Source organism: Gadus macrocephalus, chromosome 18 (genome assembly GCF_031168955.1).
Source record: "Gadus macrocephalus chromosome 18, ASM3116895v1".
Taxonomy (NCBI): domain Eukaryota; kingdom Metazoa; phylum Chordata; class Actinopteri; order Gadiformes; family Gadidae; genus Gadus; species Gadus macrocephalus.
The window spans coordinates 9756594-9781588 of NC_082399.1; the positions used below are offsets into that span (position 1 = coordinate 9756594).

At 50.0% G+C, this 24995-nt stretch overlaps 2 protein-coding genes across 2 annotated transcripts; one reads left to right on the forward strand and one right to left on the reverse strand.

The window, feature by feature from the left end:
- Positions 1-384: 384 nt before the first annotated feature.
- On the reverse strand, positions 385-3678 carry si:ch211-141o9.10 (probable endonuclease 4). Its single transcript, XM_060036081.1, has 7 exons — positions 3393-3678; positions 3093-3302; positions 2639-2821; positions 1975-2106; positions 1671-1775; positions 1329-1458; positions 385-1102 (listed from the first exon to the last, which is right to left on the reverse strand). Exons 1-7 carry the CDS (start codon positions 3676-3678, stop codon positions 1042-1044), a joined length of 1107 nt encoding a protein of 368 aa, XP_059892064.1. The 3' UTR covers positions 385-1041.
- Positions 3679-3985: 307 nt separating this feature from the next.
- On the forward strand, positions 3986-24441 carry tnrc6ba (trinucleotide repeat containing adaptor 6Ba). Its single transcript, XM_060036083.1, has 24 exons — positions 3986-4129; positions 6593-6680; positions 7172-7193; positions 7634-8098; positions 8241-9248; positions 9279-11633; positions 11876-12040; positions 12340-12424; positions 12513-12624; positions 12815-12886; positions 13317-13517; positions 13779-13877; positions 14085-14213; positions 17566-17718; positions 18162-18311; positions 18430-18631; positions 18970-19137; positions 19541-19684; positions 19801-19944; positions 20290-20382; positions 20949-21158; positions 21369-21436; positions 21608-21747; positions 21972-24441. Exons 2-24 carry the CDS (start codon positions 6624-6626, stop codon positions 22516-22518), a joined length of 6789 nt encoding a protein of 2262 aa, XP_059892066.1. The 5' UTR covers positions 3986-4129; positions 6593-6623; the 3' UTR covers positions 22519-24441.
- The last annotated feature ends 554 nt before the right edge of the window (positions 24442-24995 follow it).

The window sequence follows — 24995 nt, forward strand, 5'->3', positions numbered from 1 at the left end:
ATTCAATCGTAATCCAAGCAGGCAATTGGAGATAAACATGGTTTCGTCTTATTTTTAGGAGTTTGTATTGTTTTGACTGAAGACCAGGGGATTTACAAAAAGGGAATCCAGTCAGCCAATAGATCTTCTCTTTCGGTGCCGACATGATGCTGTTAAATCAAAATCAAATTAGGATCCTTGGAGTGAGCAAGTCTCTTCTGAGATTCTCCTTCCACTCTAATCAACCATGAACCACCTTTTTGTTGAGGACTTTAAATGTTTTAAGAGGGAAATTAATGGCACAGCATGAGGCTATTACTATTCACTAACACACTTTCAATTACAGGGAATTACAGGGCCAGTAGTCCATTACTGCCATTTCACTGAAGGTACATACTCAACACATTGGTTGCTACAGCGTTCTTTATTCAAATTGAACCTCATGCTGGCATGAGGTTGAATGTGATACATCCTTTAGTGTGGTTTTGGTGTGTGTTAATGTGTGGGTCTTACATGCTAATGTATGTCCCTGTGTCTGTGTGTGTGTGTGTATGTGTGTGTGTCTGTATGCGTCTGTGTGAAGTCCCCACATGAGTCAACAGCTGAAACAATTATCTGGTGTTCAACAGATGTGCCCTACAGAGTAGTGTGTGTTTTGTTTTTTGCTGGTGCTGATAACACATTAAATCAAGGCAAATAAACAAATGTCATTGAATTATCTTGAAAACCACATTACAGGTGCCCCAACAAAAGTCTAACATTTCAATTGATATTAACGCTGGTTTCAATAAAATTGAATAGTTCTGGGAGCCTGGAAATGCACATTACTGCTCATCTACTGCCCCCAAGTGGTTGTTATAACAAATACCAATACAAATAATGAATTAAACGTTGTCTGTCATTTCAGATTAGGTTTTCAAAAATATATATATCTATTAACAATCATAAACACCTATTTTTAGGGAACTTTCATCACCTGTCCTGAAAAGATCAACACCTTCACCTGTGAGGTCATTCAGTCTTTATGGTCCCTATGACAACAACCATCTCAGGGCTCTTCTTCTATTTGCTTTCAATGAGAGAGTAGAGCAGCTTGATCTGTTCGGCAAACTCAAACCCCGGCCTGTGGAGAGGTCAGACGTTAAAGTGCAATCGAAACCTGAAAAAAAAAAAAAGCATACTAATGCATGCTGAAAATGGCGACTATAGCATGCTAAAAAAGCTCCTTTCCATCTCAAAATCACAGAATACCAGAGGACGGAGGAGACGGCTACTAATCCATCCATTGTCTCCACATCAACTGCAGTTCACCCACAACCTTTGACCCTTGTGTCCAACAGTCCCCTCACCGTCCGGGCGTCTCTAGTATCAGAGGGATGTTGTCCAGTCTGGGCTCATTGACGATGTCCCGGAAGGCTGAGATTCCTATCTGACCCTTGCCGATGTCTTCATGACGGTCCAGGTGACAGCCAAGCTTACCTGGGCCAAACACACATAGTGAGGTTGGTTGGTGATACAAATGTGAAAATAGACAAATGGTAAAAGGAACTCTCAGTTAGGATGGTGTGTGTGTGTGTGTGTGTGTGTGTGTGTGTGTGTGTGTGTGTGTGTGTGTGTGTGTGTGTGTGTGTGTGTGTGTGTGTGTGTGTGTGTGTGTGTGTGTGTGTGTGTGTGTGTGTGTGTGTGTGTACCTTTGGAGTCGTTGAGGTGGACGGCTCTGAGGTAGTGCAGTCCCACCTCTGTGTCAAACTGGTCCAACATGGCCGACACTCCTCCCACAGCCGCCAGGTCGTATCCTGGAACGTCCGACCGATTTCATCGTTATCAAGAAATTAACAGCCACAAAGTTGGTTTCTAACCTTCACTTGGAAGCTACAAATCATATGCAGGGTATTTCTGTACCCTTAAGTATTTCATAACTTATTCTGCCAAAAGATCCATCAAGGTAAATTTATGAATACAGCGCGAGGTGTCGTGTGGATCAGACTGACGAACCGGCTGCGAAGGCGTGGCAGGTGTCCAGACAGACGCCCACCCGGCTCTGGTCCTGGACCCGCTCTATGATGCTCCTCAGCTCAGAGAACTGACCCCCCACCGTGTGGCCCTGGCCACACATGTTCTCCAGCACTGAGGTCATAGGATGAGGGAACAGGCATTTAGAGGGGTGGATCAAATAATTAACTGGACCCCCTTGCGCCAAATATACACCTACTCAATATGGCACGTATCTATATCATGGATGATTTATATTCAATGTATGTCACAATGGATTAACGCCACTCTTCAATTTAAAAACAGTAACTTCATGGCAGCAATGTTGTCTCCTGTCCATATACACATGAACTAACTCGCCAATTCAGGTTCATACTCCCTTTCAAATCATTCAATGGGAGATTTAATGTCATTATAAAATGCCAATTTGGATTAAACCTAGGTATTATATTCAAATACAAATGTATTATAATTCTTCAATCAATCATCAATGGGAAATTTGTTGTTGGGTGGGCTGTATAGTGTCTGTCGGACGATGCTGTTTGTGAGTTCTTCTAAGAACTGGCTTGCATAGATTCATTGGCCACACTGGGCCACTGACTGGATTGTGAAGTTTGGGAGGGAAAACATCATTATATAGCGGAGGATATAAGTGACACCAGCCTACCGGTGACCACAGCAGGAACCTGGCGGTGGGCGTGGTCGACGGCCCCAGCTATCCTCTGGATGCACTGATCGGTGGTGATGGTGCCCAGGGAGGAGCCGGGGTGGAAGTTGTAGAGGCTGAGGCCCAGAGCCCTGCAGCGGCCCAGCTCATCCACCAGCATGGCCTGGCTCTTCTCATAAACATCTGGGAGGAACCATGGATCACACTGATTGATGAGATGGCAGCATGAGCCGGTTAAAGTCATCGTGGTTATAGGGAGTTTGATGTCAATTTTAATGTATATTACTTAGGACAGATGATCCTTGTTGTCCTTGTTTAGGCTGAAGTCAATCAATTTAGATATTAATGGAAATTGTAAGATGATAGGATAATACGATATATTTAATAATACAGAGTGAACTAAAATACATTTTTTTTTTTTGGGTTAGTTTTTTTTGTTGCATTTTCTACAAACCATCTTTAGGAGATCCACAGTTCATGAGGTAAGAGCCGTGTGGTAGAATGTGCGCAGGGTCGAACCCCTGTTGAGCGCAGAGCTCCTTGAACTTCCCCGCCGCTGACAGGTCGAGGGCAGGCCTCTTCCACGAACGCTGGGAACCCAGGAACAGGGCGAAACTATGTCCTCCCATTTCTGTGCAGCTTTCCACCGATTTCCATATCCCACCTAGATCGGCAGAGTAGATGACAGTACAACGATGTAAATTTGTAAATGAATGTCTGTTATTTATGACGACTGACGTCACCGTGAACCTACCTTGTATGCCAACGTGCGCTCCGATGTATTTATTACTCGGATGGCTCTGCCTCTGCCGTTTGGTTGGACTACCCTCGGCATCGGGCTTAACTGTTGCTGTCGAGTTCTCTCCTTCTGTCCCCGATTCCAATGAATCCTCCACTTTACTTTTCTTTGCGGCTCTCTTTTTTGGTGCCATGCTTTGATTTTTATAATACACTTTCCGTACAGCAGCTATCGCAACTGGTAAAATATGTAATTGGAAATTCTGATGAATAATATAATTGAACGCAACGGACGGGATCATGTGGAAAAGCAGAAATCGGCCAACGCGTTTGATTTAAGTGCGATTTTAAAAAGTTAGTGAAGGTCAAAATAGCGCCTTTCTTACATCCCTGCTGACAGCGGACAGCCAGTCAGAGCCCGTCCACGCAGCTGCTACGAGCTGCCGATTGGAGACACTTCATGCTGAGCAGCAAAATGGCCGATCGTCAACCGACTGACTTCACAGCGCTTTGAAATTTACATTCTTCTGCACATTAGGTTTACATTATAACAACGCTAGTACTTATTTACAAAAAAGGATTAAGCTTATACGTAGTCTAGTTCACTATCCGCCACTTACTTGATGTATCTGCTCAGGCGTGGCTGATCTTGTAGCCGCGACGAATGCCTCAAAAAGCTAAGAAAAAAATCGCACTGAAGCACTTTAGCCAGCTAGCTAGCACGCTAGCTGATCTTCATATGTGATTCCTGTGGTGAGTAACGACACATGCATGCCATTTAGATGCTTCACGGTGTCATGTCTGTTTCATTCTCGTAAATTGCATGGATAGTCTTGACCTGACGCATGATTACCGTTTTATGTGGATGCCGTTGCAAACCTAAAAGGCTAGTGCGTAAGGCAAGAAAAGCTAATGCAGTTGAGCAGCGGTGCTAATGTCAGTAATGTTGCTAACGTAGCGAGCTAAAGCTGAAATAACATGGGGCCATTTGGGCAGTTGCACATATGCTAGCTGGATTTTCATCACAATCGCGACAAACTGCACTCATATTTCAATAGTGTATTTACGAGCACAACAGCCGTGCGGTGTTTATATTTTAAGCGACGAAGGGGGATTCGTTCGCCGTCTCTTAAGTCTAGATGTCAGTTATGCTAAGCTAGTAACCAATTTGCAGAGCTAGGGCTGGTTAACTAAACCGGTGCAGCTGTTGGGGATCCTGTTGCTCTTTTCATCCTGCACGGGTAGGAAGCGGTTGTGGTTCAAATCTCGTCGTTAGTATATTCTCGGGCGTTAACGGTATTTTTCGGGGCACGTCGACGGACAGGCGACTGCTCCTGCTTGATCTGCGCGAGCGCCCGTCAACCTTTTATAATGATGCCATCATCATACAGCCATTGCAAGCTCGTACTGGTTGTCTGTATCGAAATAACAAGCACATATCAATGACGGTTAACGTGCTTACTGCAGTATTTGAAGGTTCGGCCGGTGTAATAAAAAAAAAAAGTGAGGCCATCAAATTTGGTTGCCCTAGGGGTCGCTGTTAAACGCATCATGGTATGATACACAGGTGAGGGGATGCTAATCCCCTCTGATTTGGTTATGGGATCATAGTTTATAATTGGATTAACGTTATAGCACGTTGAGTCATTTATGTACGATATGCTTGGTAATTTTGGCCCATGCCTTATCAGATTTGCGGATCACAGACCTGTGTTCAATTGCCTTTCAATGAAAACCCCTTATTGGAAGTAGTAGTTTCACCTGTTGTGTTGACAATGGGGGTGAATTTGACAACAAGGCATTCCTGTGTGTCTTTGCATGAAACAGTTGTAAAAAAGCAGATTTTCACTGTTTTCTTCAAAGTAAGACGATTTTTCTATTCTCATTGTAAGCCAAACAAAACAGTCAATAATTGGTCTCACTCCAATCCAAATAGTGACTCATGAGATGCAACACAGGGGCGCATGTTAATTTAATGAAGCGTAGGGGTTGGAATTGTAAAAAGAAAAGCAGCGTTTATATTGTGAAGAATGTCAGACACGCGTATTACTCGTTTTAGTATCTTGAGTATTGGCTTTGAAGAGTTGAATGGGATAAGCTGGATCAGAGTTTGAATCGTTCTTATATGGCTCCATATATGCTTGTTCTACCCACACGCCTTGCAAGTGTCTTGGCTCTAGACCTTAAAGGCTGAACCGTCTTGTCAAGTTTACGGCCTTCATCAACTGCCAGGACATGTTGTAGTACACCAATTCTTTGTTCCGGCCAGCCTACTCTTGGCTCCACAATATACCATTCTTCCAACTAAATAGGGAAGGAAGAAAAATTACATACTGATTGCTCAGTAATAGTCTCTCTGCTACGCCAAACGGCCCTTATTCAGAAACGTTTTCTACGTTTAGGAGAGGGAGATCGTTTCTAAAGTTAAGCTACCCTCCGATGCTTTGTAACAGTCTGACGGTTCAAACATGTTTTGATTCTTACGGCAATTATTTAATGAATCGTATAGTCTTAGAATGTGTCTTAAAATTTTGGAGAATCGAGTCCAAGTTCTTTCCAACCTTAAACTTTCTGTGGTCTTCTGATAAGTTCTCCACTTGTTTATAATTTGTCCACCCTGACCAAATGATTGGAGCTAAATGTTCATCCTTTCCATTTGAAATGTATAGTGCTAATGTCCTTGTTACCTTTTAGATGAGATGCTGAAACCTTATAAAGTTAAGACCTCCCATGCGACAACAAAGAATGTGGCTACAGAATTACTGATATAAAGATATCAACTACATCAGTCAATTATTGTTAACACGGTCAATACAAAATTATCTCCTAAATGTTTCAGACTTTGAATTCAGCTTCCAGACATTGCTGTCTTAGACCACAAAATTTATCTTCATCTGTTGACTACAGCTGGAGACTTTCTTTCCTCCTGCTGTGTCTTTCAGTCACATAATACCAGTTCTTTTTCTATTGTATTCATTCAGCACGAGATACTGAACAGTACCAAAATATATTATATAATGGCAGTCACATTATGATATCTTTAATTATGATTATTTAGTTGATGGATTAATTTGATTTTCCGGTCCTTTTTCTTTTGAGTTAATATCTTGGGATGCCTCCTGCCATAGTCATCCCTGTTCGATGTGCTGTTGGGATGGGTGTTGCACAGCCTTTCTATGTCATTGAACCAGATCCAATCGTTTGTTTCCATTTCAGAAAGGGATATCAGGACAGGAGGTCGTAGTTCATGGAAGACAAGAAAAGGAAGAAAGACGACAAAAGGAAAAGGGAAACCTCTCAGAAGGTATGCTCGAAAAATAAGAAATATAATATTACTGGGCCAGGCTAGTTTAGTGTTGAGGGTGTCGGACTTGAAGACGATGCTCTTGAACAGTCTATCTCAAGGCACTGCAAGTCACTAAGTAGTAGCATATTGCCATATTTAATCTTTAACAACTGCATGTAATATCATATGACGATGTAGCCCAGCTAATCAAAAGCAAAATGTTTTCCTCCTGCTCAGAAGTAAATACAGAGTATAATCTCTGTTATGATCAGCATACTTTCTTTTATGTCATTAATGAAGCCAATCTTTCTCACGGTCTTACTTGGAGACCCTTGTGTTTTACTTTTAACTGTCTCATTCTTGAATTACTCCCTATTGGCACTAGCAACATATAGTTCTCCCTTCTATATGCAGAACAATGTAGACATGAAAATATTATTTAAATATTATTATTATTTATGTGTGAATCTACCGTTTTTTAAAGGCGCTTGTTTTTTTGTGTTTCACAGGTTGCAGAGCAAAAAAACAAAGGTAAGAACATGTCGACATGTTTAGCATAAGTGCATGTGGTGTCCGGATGGGCTCGTCGGTCACTATCTTGGCATGCTATTGACAATCGATTGGTTTTAGCTCTTGAACCAGTGGTCAAAGCTAGTCAACTTCCTTCCTCATGAAGGAACAAGTACTGCACAGACGGATGTGCAAGGATTCAAAGCATGGCATACAGTAGGGATAACTAGCAGGGTTTTCTGCCCTCTAGTGGTCAGAATTTGTTTAATGCCTCATTTATCTCGATTCATCACATCCTAATGCAGTATCAGCTTAGTCATGCAATATTTCTTTCTTACTATGGTTTTTGGACACATCCTGTACTAGTTGAACTAGGACTCAAACATTCAGAATCTAAAAGTGAACAGACAAGAGTAACTTCTCCCCCCAGATGTCAACGACTCCCCTGTGCTTCCCCGCAGTGTCAGACGTGAACAAGCCGGCGTCGTCGCAGCCTCCGGCCGCCCCGAGCAGCTCTGCCTCCCCCAGCCCTGGATCCACCCCCTCGGCCTCGCCCTCCCCAGCTGCCCCGAGTCCTGGCAGCGCCACCGCCCCGGCCCAGGCCGCCAACAATGCCAAGCGCCCGGTGGTGGCCAACGGACAGCCCCCCTCCTCTGCCGGTGCCCCTGGGCCCCCTGGGAACGCCGGGGCCGCAGCCCCGCAGCAGCAGCAGCGCTACATGCCGCGAGAGGTGCCACCTAGATTCCGCTGCCAACAGGACCACAAAGTGCTACTGAAGAGGGGCCAGCCGCCACTGTCCTCCATGCTGCTGGGGGGAGGAGGAGGTGGAGGAGGAGGAGGAGGAGGAGGAGGAGGAGGAGGAGGAGGTGGTGGTGTGGGAGTTGGTGGTGGTGAAGGCCCCAATGCAAACATGGCTGCTGCTTCAGGTGTGTGTCCGTGAAGGTTGTTCCGCAGCATTGCATGTGTATAATGTAGTCTGTAAAACATAATATTGTATAGGTGGGCGTGATTGTGTTTTTAAACCAGATCTTTATTCTTACAAGTTGGACTTTGTGGTTTTGTTTGTAGATTCCAGTGCAGCTGCAGTGTCTCTGTCCCTCAACTCATCAGTCGCTGCTTCAACTACTACTTCTAATTATGCAAATTCTATGTGGGGGACAGGCTCTGGAAGCCAGACCTCCGCTCAGGGCAGGGTGATTGTGGACGGGAACAACCTGGAAGAGTGGCCCAGCATCGCCAGCGGTGACGGCGGTGGCGGCGGCGGCGGGGGATCCTCGGCCGGCCTGTCTGTCGGCGGCGGCGGCGGCGGCGGCAACAACAACAACAACAACGGAATGCTTGTGAAAAGCAGCATCAGTGCCTCTGGTAGCCAGCCCCCACCCAGCTCCTCGTTCCCTTTGCCCAATGAATGTATGCAGTCGTCCGGCGGTGTGGCGTGGGGGTCGGCTGCCCCCCAGGGTCCGCTGGGAGGAGGTGCTCCGGTGGCGGCTGGGGGGCCTCTGCTGCAACCGCCTTCCTCTCTTTCCAAAGCCCCCGCTGCACCAGGGAGCCATGACGCCGCCGGCCCCCTAGAGGGCAGCAGTGGGATTCCAGGTGCCAACTTCAACCCAAATGCCAACCCTTCGGCCTGGCCTGCCTTGGTGCAGCAGGACGGCACCCCCGCCGCGGGGGAAGGGGGGCAGTCTTCCCTCAATCACCCAGGTCCCAGTGGGTCTCTGTCTGCCAACAGCACCGCCCCCCTCGGCCCCGGGCTGGGGCCGGGCGGCGTGGTCGGGGTGCTGGGGGGTCACCCACCTTTATCTGTGAATCAATCAAACGCCCATCAGCACCAACTTCACCAAATGCAATCCAGAGACAGAGAGACGGGCGGGGGGGGGAAGTGGGAGGGTGGATCAGTAGGACCAAAAATGGCCGCCGGGGAGCGGGCGGGCGGTGTGGACTGTGAGGCGGGCGGGGCGGGGCTCGGCGGCAGGGGAGACCCCGGCCTCGCCTCCTCGTGGAGGGGCCAGCCTCCTTACCCCGCCGCCGTCTCCAAAACGGGTGCCTCAAGGACTGACGAGTGGGAGGGCGGCGGCGGCGGCGGCGGCGGAGGAGGAGGAGGAGGAGGAGGAGGAGGAGGGGCCTTCGGGGCCGCCGACGGGGACAACGGCACCTCGGGGTGGGGGTTCCAGGGTTCCGCGAGCGGGGCCGGCGCGTGGGGCGCGGCCGGCAGCGGGGGGGAGAGCAGCAGCAGCAGCAGCAGCGTGCAAGCCTCTGCGGCATCTCAGGGAGGGTGGGGCTCGAGTGGCGCCGCGGCCGGAGAGAGGGCGGTGGCGGCGGGCGGCGACTGGAGTGGCGGCGGCGGCGGCTCTGCTGCTGTGGTCGGAGCCAATCCAGGAGGGGAGGGGCAGGGCGGAGCCTGCGGCAGTAATGGCAGCAGTAGCGGGAGCAGCGCCGGAGGGGCCCCGCCCCCCACCTCGGCCTGCTCCCCCACGGCGCCCGCCATGAGCAGAGCTTGGGACAATCAGAGGGGGGAGGCCGGCGAGACCGGGGACTGGGGAGGGGGCCAGGGGGGGCGGGGGGGGTCCTCGTCGAGTGGCGGGAATTCCAGGAGCGGGAGTGGACCTCACGGCGGCCACTCGCGGGCCCACCGCCCGGCACCAAACGCTGAGGCTGCCTTACAGAACCTGCTCAGCCGCTCGGACCTGGACCCCCGGGTGCTGTCCAACACGGGCTGGGGCCAGACGCAGATCCGGCAGAACACGTCCTGGGACCTCGACGCGGAGGGGAAACGTGTTGCGGCAGGAGGAGCAGCAGCAGCAGGAGGAGGAGGGGGGGGAGGAGGGGGAGGGGGAGGGGGCAGCAGAAGCGGCTCCTCGTCCTCGTCGTCATCCAAACACCAACAATCCAGTATAAGTTCTTCGTCTTCTTCTCAGTATTCTGCTGGGCCGGGGGCTGTGGCCGCGGACTCGATGGGCCCCGGGGTCAACCCGTCTGCGGGCTCCTCGGGGGAGGGCTGGGAGAGCAGCAACAGTAGCAGTAGCGGAGCCTCGGCGTCCGGGAGGGGGCAACCGCCCCCCCCAGGCCCACACATGAGGAATCCCGGCGTCTCACAATCTAGCGCCATGAGCGCGCCCATGGGAGCGGGGGGGATGGGGAGCATGCATAGCCAGCAGGGGAAGCCCACAGGCTGGGGGGGTGGTGGTGGTGGGAGAGGCATGGGGGCCGGGGAAGGCCAAGGAGCCAAAGGTTGGGGAAATGAGGAGTGGAGAGGCAATAGAGGAGGAGGAGGAGGAGGAGGTGGTGGTTGGGGTGATCAGGGTCAACAGGGTACCCCAGCCAGTGGAGGCTGGGGTGAGAGCCAGGAGGAGAAAGGCGGAGGCTGGAGGGAGATGGGTAGAGACGGAGAAGGAGGAAGAGGCGGTGGCGGAGGTGGTGGCGGTGGGTGGGGTTCAGGGCAGAGGGGTGGGGGTGGTGGAGGAGGTGAGGAATGGGGAGAGCCCAAATCTAACAGTGGCGGTGGAGGTGGCGGCGGATGGGGGGAGGAAAGGAAGGACATTGGAGGAGGCGGCACTGGAGGAGGAGGCACTGGAGGAGGAGGAGGGGGAGGAGGGGGTGGAGGAGGGCGAGTATCAGGATCAGGCGGGGATTCAGATGTAGGAACATGGGGGAGCTGGGACGAGGCTGGCCCCCGTAGAACCTGGGGGGGGGGTGGTGGAGGTGGAGGAGACGCGGGGCCCAACAAGCCCCACCAAAGCTGGAGTGGAGGGAACGTGGGAGGAAACAAAATGCACCAGATGCCAAACAGCCAGTCGGGCGCCATCAAGGGCCCGGCGGCACCACTGCAACAGCAACAATCACAGCCGCGCAATCAGCAGCAGCAGCAGCAGCAGCAGCCGCCGCCGCCGCAGCACGCTCTGGACCAGGGGGCTATGCAAGGAGGCTGGGGGCGACAGCCTGCCTCCCAAGCCCAGAATCAGAACCAAAGCTCAGGCTGGACCTCGGGGCCCATGCCCAGTGGCCCCGCTGGAGGTGGAGGAGGAGGAGGAGGAGGAGGAGTTGGTGGAGGCTCGGAGCCCAGTGGCTGGGAGGAGCCTTCGCCGCAGTCCATCAGCAGGAAGAACGAGATTGACGACGGCACGTCAGCGTGGGGAGATCCGACCAATTACAATTACAAGCCGGTCAACCTGTGGGATAAGAACAGTGCACCTGCGGGCCAACCGCCGCCACCGGCGGCACACGGCACGGGGCCTGGCCCAGCTCAGGCCCAGCAGCAGCAACAACTTCAACAGCAGCAGCTGCAGCAGCAGCAGCAGCAGCAGCAGCAGCAGCAGCAGCAGCAACAACAACAACAACATCAACAGCAGCAGCCACCGCAGCAGGGACCTCCAGTACAGCAGCAGCCCGCTAGACAAGCTGCAGCGCCGGCTGGGAATAGGGACATGAACCCTGGTCACGGGTCCGGGAAAGTTACGAATATCGGTAAGAGCTTTGTTTAAATTTTGTGTTTTAATTTGAATTGAAGTTAATGTTCTGTCTGCCATACCAATAGCATTTCCAAAAACGGCCCTACCTATTATTCCTGCTGAATTTACAACTTGTAAAATTCATATTCCAACATAATGGCAAACGTTTGCATCATTATCATTGTCAAGTTAAGTAAGGAGATTAGGCCAGGAAAACGAGACGACCACACCATTCCAACGCGTTGGCCTTCCTCCCAGGTCCGTCCGGCTGGGGAAGCACGTCACCCAACAGCCCCCCTGTGGACAACGGTACGGCCGCCTGGGGGAAGACCACAGAGGCCCCGGCTACCTGGGGTGACCCTGGGGAGACGGCAGCCAAGACTTCGGGCTGGGGGAACCCCTCTGCCAACCCCGTCAAACCTGGTGAGGGAGCACTGGAGCCTGGCTCGTCCGTGCTGCGGGGGTTTCGTGCAGCTGTGTTTTGGGAAACGGCTCTCTTTATATGCTCAAAGGACACTTGGCTGATGGTCGTGGTATCTAGTTCAGGAACTCTACTAAGTGATTCTGGTTTTAAATCGTAACATTAGTGAATCTGCAGACCGCTCGGTAGTATATCTAGCCCTCTTGCATAAACACCAGCATTTCCCACTGACTCACTCTTCCCCCCCCCCCCCCCCTCTGTCTCTCACTCTCTCTGTCGTCCTTTCTCCCTCTCTCTGCAGGTGTAAAGTCTATGCAAGATGGATGGGGGGAAGGAGAGAGCTCTGTGGCGGCCACCAGGCACTCCAGTTGGGAGGATGAGGAAGATGGTGGACGTGGCGGCGGGGGCGGCGGCGGCGGTGGTGGAGGAGGAGGAGGAGGAGGAGGAGGAGGAGGAGGAGGAGGAGGGGGGGGGTGGGGGGGGTATGTGGGACAACACCGGCTCCCAGGGAAGCGGCTCCTCCTGGGGCCAGGGAAGCAACGGTGGCTGGGGCCAGGGTCACGCCCCCAAGAAACCCAGCAACAAGGTGGGGTATTCTTTGGGACGCATGGGGAACGCCTGTGGCGCTTTGGGGCTGCTTGTTGTCGTTTGGCCTGCCGTGACCTTGACCACATGGACTCGATATATGGGGCGGTTTAAAACGTTGTTTTTTGGTACTTTGTACGGTTGTGTGAGATACATTTGAGTGCTCATATGTTCTCCCTACCGACCCTCAGGGGCCAATGAAGGGGCCAGGCGACTCCTGGATGAACCCCATCAACAGACAGTTCTCCAACATGGGGTTGCTGGTAAGATTCCCCTATCCCTCAGGCGCACTGATTCGCTGATGAAGTTACAATGAACCCAAAATCACCCTCCCTTGGGAAATTATGTTTCATGAAATTGAATTAAGGGAGTATCCATTCCAAAATGTAAGGTATTCATTGGATGGATGCTGAGGCTGAACAGCACTAAATTTCATTAAATTCAGATTTCCAACCAATCACATGGTGTATACATAAGAATTATGTACCACGGATCTCGTCTAATTAAGCATTGCCACATCAAAACTATTTAACCAAATGAACAGATAGATTTTCGGGTAGCAATGCGTCGGCGTAGAGTAACATTAAAGCCCATTGGATTTGTGTGGCGGGTATCCTTCCCTAGTTTGGAGAATCCTCCGCTCACTCAGCGGCCCGTGCTTCGTACTGACCCTCCCTCTGCCCTCCCTCACAGGGGGAGGACCCCAGCGGCCGCAACATGGACCTCGCCCCCGGGCCCGGCCCGGACAAGAAGATGGAGGCGGAGAAGCGGGCCATGGGCATGAGCGACTACAACGGGGACATGCGGAAAGGCGGGCGCGGAGGGCCCATATCCTACCGGTCGCCCGGCCCCAAGGACGTGGGGCCCTCAGATCCCGGATCCTACTACGACAAGGTAGGCCGTCTCTGGGAGAGCTGCTCCACGTCCCTGTCTCCCCTCTTGTCTCTTCTTGTCTGTTTGGTTCACTTAACTCTTGTTGTCTTGTATGTGCTCTCCTTTCTCATCTCCATATCTGTACCCTCTCCCTCCCTCCCTCTCTTGTCCTTAACTCCTCCTCCCTTTCCTGCCCATTCTCTTCCTTCTTTCACCCAAACCCACGCCCCCACCCATCACTCAAATTGGGCCGCTCCCATTGGCTTGTCTCTGACCAATCAGGACGGTTACCTTGGGGACGAGGGTCATGGCTCTCTATACTCTCCGCCCACTGTCTTCAAGTCCCACCCCCTCTACAACCACACTATCCCCCTTAGACAAGTAAGATCCCAGTTTGTCTTGTTTTGTGTGTCGGGCATCACCGTTGTCAATGTGGCGCCGTCGCCGCTCGCATTAGCGGCCGTAGCTTTCCTTTCAATCATAATGTAATCCTGCCAAACCAGCCCTGCATAGTTTCGTTGTGTGTTTGTGTTCGGGCTTCAATCTCCTTGATTACATTTCTTGCATGTTTCTGCGTTCCGATCTCAGGGCAGTCACAACATGTTTGGCCTTGCCGGAGGGGGCGTGGCCCAGTCCAGGCACCAACCCAGCGTGCCGCCCATTAACCCTTCCCCAGGGATACGAGCGCAAGTGCCTCATCAGTTCCTGTCACCACAGGTTTCTGCCCCTTTATCACTGCTGTGTTGCTTGTCTTGCACACTTGGCTGCACATATTTCCTATACAAATACTCAGAATGCTATTGAATGTGTGTGCCCCAACTGAGTCCAAGGGAGGAAACTTAGCGGAAGATATTGTCACATAAATGGCCTGCATAGCCAGGACATTGTTGTAAGATAGACTCCAGCAGCTGTTTGCACCAGCAGAACGCAAGGTCCCACTTAGGCTAAGGTGAACGTAAATTGAAAAATTACACACAGTTGCACCAAGCAGATAGTTTTGACGTTACACTAAGTTATAACCTGTTTTTACACCTCCCCTCTAGCTAGTTAAAGTTCCATTCTAACGATAAAGACCGGTAAATACGTTAAAATATTTAAATACAAAAGATGGCTATTCGTTTTGAGCAATGGGAAGAGGAGTTTCAACGCGGTTTGCGTCGTGAACGGATTGTCTGTGACCGTATCGATTAGGGATGGGCATTTGAAGAAATTTTCTTGATCGAGCATCGCTAGAGTTATCGATCAATTATCGATTAATCATTAACTTTTTTCTATGTTTTTTTTCTAATGTTTTTATCAATAAAATCTTTATTCCAACAATAATGAATGGGCCAAAATTAATACAATACAGTTAACTTGAAGACCTACAACTGTTTAACAGTTTTAAAATAATAAATACAGGCATTATAGGTTATAGGCCTATGCGGCGCTCGTAAAGTCCGAACAATGCGCCTACAGGCGCTCTTAAAGGTTTGGAAACGATTCAACAAGACTAAATCTGTAGCCTATTCCAATTACAATAAGTAGCGAATTTATCGGACAACAATAATCAAACAAAGGCAGTAGGCTAAAAGTGGGCATTAAACTGTATAACTGTTATGAAAAAAAAGGGGGGGGAAAGGCCGACATATAATGCCTGCAGCCGGCGCGCGGAAAAGGCTCGCAACAAAAAGATGAGCCACCCATTTACAAACAATTGCATGAACTAGTCTATCTAAAAGCAATACCTTATTGAACATATATAAGGCTGGACTTGTTGCTAAAATATCACAGTTTTGGCAAAATGTAACGACTCCAAGAGGCACCAAGCGGAGCGAGAGTCAACACATTAAGAAAGAAAAGAGCGACTCACATACGGTGGTGACTGTCGTCCATAGCATACAGTAACTCCAGCCTACATATTTTTGTTTAGGAATATAAGCATGTTAACATGCTCGGGGGTCAGACGCGAACGCAGCCTTGTAACTGTCAGTCCAGCAGCAGAAAACACCCGCTCTGACGGGACCGAAGTTGCGGGGATGCAGAGGTATTGTCGCGCTAACTTTGACAGCCTGGGGAACCTTCTTCCATTCACTTTCCACCAGTCGGCAGGGTTATATTCAATTAAATGCTTCAAGACTCACAGTATGCAACACAACGTCCTTTTAATCGATAACAATATAAATTGATCGACGCATTTCTTAACGATCAATTATCGAGCATCGATTAATTATGCCCATCCCTAGTATCGATCCATTTCATCATCGTGAGGATGTAGATTTATGTGCGCGATTTCGGTTTTGCTGGGCGGAATTATCTAGGATAACCGGCCTTCTTGACAACGACCTGCAGCACAACACAAACCGAAATTCGGCTCCAAGTCCAGCAATGTAAGTGTGTTTGGCCCTGAGATATTTTGCCACTGGGTCTTTTCAAAACCTAGTTGGTGACTCGGTCCATGTGCACAAGTCTACTGTCTGCAGAGCGGTTCGAGCTGTGGCACGCATGTAAACGCACTACAGTGCGTTTACATGGGCCAGCTAGATCGGATTAAGCCTCATCCCGTTTTTGCTACTCGAAAGGGCCGTGTCAATTATCCGAACGTACATGGCCTTTAAGAGATCGGATAATGGCCGGAGCATGGCTGAATCCGCTAACCCAGGTGGCGCTGTAGCCCTTTCAACAAGTGCTTATGGAGCCACTTCAGTTGACCTCTACGTCACGGCAACAACAAACGCAGGCTGCGTTCGAAGAGATGTTTTTAGTAGACGGCTGTCGGTTCACTTCGGGTCCATGTCATTTCTCAGACGCTCCTTTGTTCCGACCTCCTCCCGCTGCTCCGCCGCCGGAGGAGTCCGCATACGACCGAGAGGTCGGAACAAAGGAGCGTCTGAGAAATGACATGGGCCCGAAGTGGACTGAGCGCTGTCCCGCATACGGCAACAATCCCTTTCTCCTCCATGTAGCGTTTCAATCTTGACTTGAGTCAAAGCCAAAATTCTTGTTCTTATCCAATCTCGCTTGTCCGTTCATGTACCGATTTCTGTCCGAAGTAGATCGGGTAAAGGTGTTTACATGCATTCTAAAATTCTGGTTGAGGTCTTATTCGTTTCTTCATCCTATAATGAGTCTGCATGTAAACGCACTATGCAGATATCTGAACACATACGTTCGCTTCCCTGTACAGCCTGCGGAACTAAATCTTGTCCGTCAACAATTGTATCAGATCGTTGGTTTCCCAAATGTGACAGGCTGTGCAATTTTGCAGAAGTTGGCAGTTAATTCCGTTAATGCCATCTTCACGTGTCTTACCTCCTTGACAGATGAAATAAAAAACAACTCCAGCCCACGTACAAACCAATATTCTAGAGCTATTCCATACAATGCATAGCCAGGTAGAGGCTAACTCAGACAAAAACTCACGACACTCACACAACGAATAGCATACAAAGCAGCAATGAGCTGCAATTTATTATAAAATCTGCCATCAAACTGCTTAACTTCACACCAGTACCGCCCAACTCAAATTTTAGAGAATAAATGACTGTCAAACTTTTTTGTTTGTCCTCTCATTTGGGTGCTAACGCATCCTCACTCGGATAAGGTGGAAACTTGCCGGTACTTCCTGTTTACCATGTTGGCTGTCGATGATGGGCTTGAAATTATCTAAACGTCATTAAATGTGACACTGGTACAATTTACGCACTACTAATAACGTTAAAACTTAAGTTATGAAAATTTCGAATACCTTTTTAGTTTGATACTAGCTACGTCGCGCGAAGGGTTAAGGCGATCTTTGCACCCGAACGTCTTATTGGCTTTAAGTTCTGCTGGTGCAACGGACTGCAGGTGTTGTGCACGCTCAGATGCGGTCACACACAGCACAGTCAAGATGACTGGGAACCACCATTAATACCGCTGGTATCACTGGGAGTCAAACAACTGCTACTTGGGGCTGTATTGGGGATCATGAAGTTTTGGACACTCACAACCGGTGATCATATGTTCACGCGCTAATGTGTGTGTGTATGTGTGTGTGTGTGTGTGTGTGTGTGTGTGTGTGTGTGTGTGTGTGTGTGTGTCCATCCAGGTGCCAGGCTCTATGCTGAAGCAAATGCCGCCTCCCAGCGGGGTTGTAGGAGGTGTGTCGGGGGTCGGGGGAGGCGTGTTCCCCCCTCAGCTGTCCCCCCAGCAGATTGCCATGCTCAGCAGCATCTACCCCCCCCACATCCAGTTCCAGCTGGTGAGAGCCCCACCCGGTGCCGGCATAATGGGCGATACGTTGCAGTGCTTAAAGAAAAATCAGATAACGCTTTGATAATATAAAGTTAGTTTATTTTAGACTGCCATTGACGTGAGTAGATTATGTGTCATTATTCAGTCAATTTGTATTCCTGTTTGACGAACATTTACAAATTGGTTGTCTCAGAGTTTGTGGAATGTGCAACGTAAAAGGAAAGCCAAGCGTTCATTTTTTGGATTATTTTCATATAGATGGTCGAAGCGGAAGTCAAAGCAGTTACATCGCCACCATGTGTATTTCCGACCACTTCCTTTCACACACTATTTTTTTTCCTTCCCTCTCTACGTCTCGTCATTTTTCTCCTTTTCATTTTATTTTGGCCCCCTTCCGTTGTCTGGGTCTCCCTTGTGTCCTTCCTTCCTTCTTTGCATCCTTTCCTTAAGGCCTACCAGCTCCTTCTCCAGCAGCAGCAGCAGCAGCAGCAACAGCAGCAGCAGCAGCAGCAGCAGCAGCAGCAGACACCCCAGCAGCAGCTGCTCCAGAACCAGAGGAAGTTCCCCCAGAACGTCCGCCAGCAGGCCGACCCACAGCAGGTCCGTTGTGCATCCCGGGCGGAAAATTTAGGCTTACATTTTCCTTCTTTTTTAAGAACATAACGATGTGTTTTATCGGTGTTTTAACCTGACTTGTTGTTGTGTTTTCCCCGTCCAGCTGGCCAGGATCATGGCCGTGCTCCGTCAGCAGCAGCAGCAGCAACAAGTCGGGGTTCTTGGGGGCGGCTCCAAGCTGTCCCCCTCCCACCTCGGCGTGGGAGTGGGCGGCCCTAAGCTCCCTGGCGTGGAGTCTCTGGGCCACGGCGGGCTGGGTGGCTCGGTGGCCGACATGCACCCCAAGACCCACGGGGGCTACTCTGGTGAGTGGCGGGCCGCCCCGCAGGCGCACGCAGAAATAAGGCCTTGCAACGCTGTGTGTATATCATTCATTTCCATAGTAATGTAGTCGCGCTTTCGTCCAAAGCGCCCAGACAGTGAAGTGAGATTCAAAGCATTGAGGAGCAGGTAGAGGATAGGCGTCTCTCTCAATGGACGCTGGGGAGCCAGGCTAGAACCTTATCACTTTTGACAGGCGACAGGTGACCACAACACTACCCCTAATACCAGGCTTGGCAGAATCTGATTCAGCTGACATGATTTCCATTGACATAACGGCTCCCCTCTCTTCTGCCCACCGCCTCTCTCTACCCGCGGACAGGGTTTGGCTCTGGGGTCAACCTGTCTGGCCTGGACATCGGGGGCTCTGGGATGGGCGGCCACGGGGGGATGAAGGACATGGGGGGCCAGCAGTCTCGCTTCAAGTGGATGATGGAGGGCCACTCGCCGCCCGACTCGGTCACTCCCGAGAGCATGCTCCACAAAAATGGTAGGTTACCAGTCCCTCCAGAAAAACGTGGCATTTCTTTGTGATTGTTGCGGCCAAAAATCCTTGCTTATGCGGCACGTTTTCTTAAAAAATGCGATGAAATATGCGGCATATTTATGCAATTTTATGCGATGAAATTGCGGGGACTTGCGGAAAAATGCAGCTTTCCGATGACATTCACGTCGCGTACTTCATAACGTTCCCATGGCAACAGGGGATATGGCTGCTCTTGTGTGAAGTAAACGCAACACTTTCTGCTAAGATAGAGTACACTATTTACAGCCAGTTAGAGTAAAGAGAACCCTCTTCTTGAGTTTCTTTAATTCTGAGCGTCCCCCGCCTTCTGACCTGGAGGAGCTCAATCTTACACATTGCACCTTTTAACTCTGTCTGCGTCTCCCAGGTCCTGTTACCCCTATGAAGATGCCCGGGGGCTCCCCTTACTCCCAGTACGACATGGGCGGAGACCCCCTAGGGGACAACTGGCATCGTACCCCTGGCAACAAGATGGCATCCAAGCCTGCCTCCACCACCAGCTGGCCTCCAGGTAAAGGCCTCAGGGCCCTGTGGCGCCGCCCACGATTGGTCGTTTTGTTAACTCCCAGGATTTAGGCGTGCATGTGTGACCACCGTCAGCCAATCGCATCTCTCATCCCCCTGCAGAGTTCCAGCCCGGCGTACCCTGGAAGGGAATCGACCGGGTTGACCCCGAGTCTGACCCCTACATGACCCCGGGGAGCATGATGGGCAACGCCAGCTCCCCGAACCTCAACGACTCGGACCACCAGTTGCTACAAGATAATGCAGGTGAGTGCCCCAGATGGACCTCCCCCGGTGGGGTGACTGGGGCTCAACCACGTGGTCGTCTATTTTGAAAGCGGCCTTTGCCTTCTGATCTTTGATCTGTCCTCAAGACTTTCCATTAGCTCTGCATGGGATTATTTTCCCGCCATTATTAGTCTATCTATTATTGGGTTTGAATTGAATCACTGCAAAGCAAATCGGCACAAATTTGAAACAAATACAGGTGCAAAAATGGGAGGCATAGAAATTGTGCTCGAGGGGAAAATATAATTGAGTTGGTAGTGGTTACATCATATTTGTGGTGATTTGTTGATGTTGGCCTAACTTGGATGATTTTGTGTTGTACAGATTCTACCCCTTCCCTGAACACCTTGCTGCCTTCACCTGGTGCCTGGCCTTACAGTGCCTCAGACAGCCCCCTCAACAACGCACATAATTCAGGTAACTCACACACCACTCAACTGTGGGCCTGGGAGTAGGGTATCACTCGGTGCATGAAATGGTAAAAGCTAAACTTTCATTTGGTGTTATCTTAAAGCCTGTGTTTCGTACAATTTGCAAGAAATTTCTATCTAGCTCCAGTAATGCTGAAAAAACAAAAACGCCTCATTCCCTCTCCCGACTCTCTCCAAACCCCGCCTCTCATTCTCTCTCCAAGCAGGGGCGGGGTTTTGGCTTAAGGAACATGACATGGTATTTCTCTACACTGCTGCAGCGGAACAATTAACCTAGTTCCCTGTAGCCTTAAGGTTACGGTCGATAAATACGGACAGACTGAATCCTGTATGTTGAAAAACACTGGCAGTGCACGCTACAAAGACGGTCTGTGTAGCTGGTGAAAACCCCCACTCTGCCTGCGTGACTACGTGTGTGTAGTCCGTGTTCCAGCCCGTGTTTCAGCCGTTTGTTGTTTACATGACGGAATGTGTTTTACACAACATGCATATTTAAGGCAAGATATATATAAAAAAAATGTTGCCTCAACTTTGATAAATTCCCCTTTTCAGTAAAGTACACAGATTACAAGGCCAGCTGGCCCCCAGAGCCCATTGGACACAACAAACCCTGGAAAGCTGGGAGCCGCAGCAGCCAGCTCAACCAGAACCAGCTGTCCCGCCCACCGCCTGGCCTAGCCAGTCAGAAGCAGCCGATGCCTTCGCCCTGGTCTGGGGGAGCCCCGCGGTTGTCTGCCAGGGGTTGGAGCTCGGGCAGCAGCGGTAAGTCCTCCACACTCTTCCCCCACGTGTACCAAGAGACTAAAGCTCGTCAGGTTTCCAACTGTACGCTAAAGAGCCAGGCTTGGCCGGCTTACCTAGCCTGGATGCAACACAGAGAGAAATTAAAAAGGTCTTTCTCTACATTTGTTTGATTTACTTTTAATTTCCCTCGCCTCTGACCTTTCCTTTCCTTTCCTCTCCCCTCCTCAGCGTCCACATGGAGTGATGGCAGTGCACGAGGAAGCTGCTGGTTGGTGCTCAGTAATCTCACGCCACAGGTACACGCACACACACAAACGCACACACCGTCCGCTTACACAATAACATGGGTCAACTGGAAAAGTATTTCAGAAGTTTGAGTGGGCCACTTTAAGAGTCCCGGTAAGGACATGCATTCAGGCGCCACGGTCTTGATTGTTTTTTGTTTGTGTTCCATCTCGTCCCTCCAGATCGACGGCTCCACCCTGAGGACCATCTGCATGCAGCACGGCCCCCTGCTGACCTTTCACCTGGGCTTGACCCACGGCACGGCCCTGATCCGCTACAGCTCCAAACAGGAAGCGGCCAAGGCCCAGAGCGCGCTCCACATGTGAGTCACGGCGACGCCCCCTCACTCCTGACACAAAGTCTCATCAAGATGAGAAGCTTTGACACAAGAGCGGCCTTTATACATGAACAAAATACAAGCTAAATCCTCAGACAAACGCCGCTATATTAAAGACAGTGCAAACGCATGCTTGACAAATGCATACGGACCTCGTGTTTTTGGTCTTTCGATGGAAAGCAGCCCCTGAGCGATGTGTCCCTCCCTAGGTGTGTCCTGGGCAACACCACCATCCTGGCGGAGTTTGTGAGCGAGGAGGAGGTGGCCCGCTACATTGCACATTCCCAGGCAGGAGGAGGAGGAGGAGGCGGCAGCGGGGGGGGAGGAGCGGTCGGCTCCTCTGGCTCGGGCCCCATCGGGTCTTCCTCCATGGGGGGCAGCAGTAACGGCGAGAGAGGCGGAGGATTAGAAGGAGGATCTGCCCTGGGCGGAGGCTCGGGAGGCGGGAACGGAGGCCCCGGGGCCCCTGGCTCCGGGTGGCAGAGCCTCGACGGTACAGGCAGCTCACAAGACCCACCGGCCCCCCAGGGGCCCGGCCTGGGCATGTTCGCGCCCTGGAGCACCAACGGGACGGTGGTGGGCGGCGGCGGTGGCGGTGGCATGGAGAGCGGGCGGCAGGGTCTCTGGGGGGGCATGGGTGGGTCGGGGTACTCCAGTGGCAGCCTGTGGGCCTCCCCGGCCATGGACGACCGGCACCAGATGGGGAGCCCGGCCGCACTGCTGCCAGGGGACCTGCTAGGGGGAGGCGGTGACTGATACACTCACACACGTATACACAAACATGCGTACACACAGATTCAACCCTTGGTGTAACTTAAAGGTTTGTGAATTTGTAATTTATTCACATGAATGGATAACATTGAATTCCAACTACACTGGCCACTGATGTGCAGATACACTGTCTCTATCGCACACAAAAACAAACACACACATACACACACACACACACTTATGTACACACACAAACGTTTATGCACAAGTTAATTTCCACATACATCTACCCGCTTTACCTTTAAAATGAAGACGTCAAACTATCAAAACTTGAAGCTGAAAATGGTATATATATCTATATTAAAAAAAAGGTCCTTCCATACGGGCGGGAGAGAGACGACTGGATAGCGCTTCTCTCCTACATGCCGCTGCCGCCATCTCCATCCAGAGAGAGAGAGAGAGAGAGAGAGAGAGCCCACCACTCAGGCATGTGCTCCACGGAACGACTCCAGCCACGAGTCGCCTGTGAACAAGTTCAGCTCGAGCTGTTTTTAGTGTGCCACAAAATGTTTTGTATTACTATTTAATGGTTGAATCTCCACGACAACAGGAAAAAAAAAAAAATGATTACACAACTTGCGGACTGAGCCTTCGTAGATCTGGGTTTTTGGCGTGCCTGCGAGTTTTCTTCCCTAGCCCCTGCCCCGCCCCGCCCCGCCCCCGCCCCGCCCCGCATCCCTACCCCTGAGTTTTTAAGCCTGAGAGCTAGAAAGAAAAAGGAATAAAAAGGAGGTAGGGGTGGGGACCAGAGTTTGGGGGTGGTGGGCGGGGTCTCATAGGAACATCAGCAGTACGCGACAGTGGCTGCGGCTTCCCCCACCCCCATCCCCCTTAACCAATGCTGCAGCAGCATTTATGCTAGGTACACACATACACACATCTACCTTGGTTGAGATGGATGGCATCGCCATGGCACCCAGGGTGCAAAAACAAACAAAAAAAACATTAGCCAAACTTGCACTGTTGATGGCTCTGGGTACCGCGGGGACCCGTCGTGTGGAACTCCTTCCATTTGTTGTTGTTTGGTGTTACTTTTGTTGTTTTAAATGGACCCAGAACTACACACAGCGACATCGCTACTACTCAGACCTTTCCAGTGGGAGGTGATTTAAAATCAACAGAGGCCTTGGTCAATGTCCCGGAACCCTTCCAACCCTAGTACCCGCATCCCCCCCCCCCTCCCCGACTATGAGATGAACCGTGTCAGGTCATTTGCATTCTCACCAGTAACACTGCTCTTAAAAAAAAACAAAAAAAGAAAAAAAAAAAAAAAGTTGGCAAGCTTAATTTTTATTTCCTGCTAAGCGTGTTGTCCATTTGTTTATCGTTTTAAGACGTAAAATAACATTGTGGAATCCGACCCCCCCCCCCTCCTCCCACACCCCTTACCTATCCCCCACTTTTTCTTTGTCCCCCCCCCCCCCCCTCTTAAAACACTGACCTCATAGGGTTACGTCGCCACCTAGTCTGTCACGTGAAGCGCCGTAACATTGGCACTACTTCATGTCACTTAATTTGTTCTGTTTTTTAGCAGTTTATTTTTTGTTTTTTGTCAAGGTTATGTTCTGTTTTCTTTTGGTGTCCAAATGCAATAAAGAATGTGTTTGATTTATTATTTCATTTTTTGTCTTCATTAAGAAGCAACCAATTTGAAGGCATTTGTACGGAGATGCCCGGATGCGTACCCACACCGAGCTGAGCTGGAAAAAGGTGTTTTATAGACACGTTTAAGACGTTACCTTATGTTTTGTTATTATTTTCTTTGTTTTTATTTTATGTATCAATTTAAATTAAGTCTGTCTTTGTTATCACTCCTGTTGAGGATCTTTTTGTTTATCTCAGATGTTACAAAAAGGAAAGGAAATTATTTAAAGCAGAAAAGAACAAGATAATAAAGGTTGAATTCAAGCCTGTGGTTGTTGGGTCATTGATTAATCATTTGTGAATTTCGAATCCCCATTCGATACCTTTTCGTTTCTTTAATAGCAACAACTTGCGAAACTGCATGCTCTTTGCAGTATTTTTTTAATCTAAGATATTCAAATTGATTGGTCATTAAATGTTATACTCATTCAAATTTTGGTGTTGGAGGGGGCTGAGGCATGTTTGCTAGTTCTGGCAGAAACGGGACAAACCGATGCAGCAATGTGTGGTGACAAGACACTAGTTGGTGAGTTGTAGAGGAAAAACATTGAAGGTTTGCAGTAATTTGTTAATGTGTTATGAGATAACACGACTAATGTAGAATTTTAATTCAAAGTAATTTTAGTGCATTGTTCTTCCTTCTGCTTCACCTGTATTTAGTGCGTGTATCTCAACGCACCGTAGCCGACCCTAATAGTTCTGGAGTAGGAGATTCTGATGTACTGGTGGCTGGGCGGGTTCCAATGAGGGTCCCTGGCCAGGGCTACTTCCTGCGTGCCCAACGCGTGCCTGGACCAATCGGGCATCACTGGAGCACA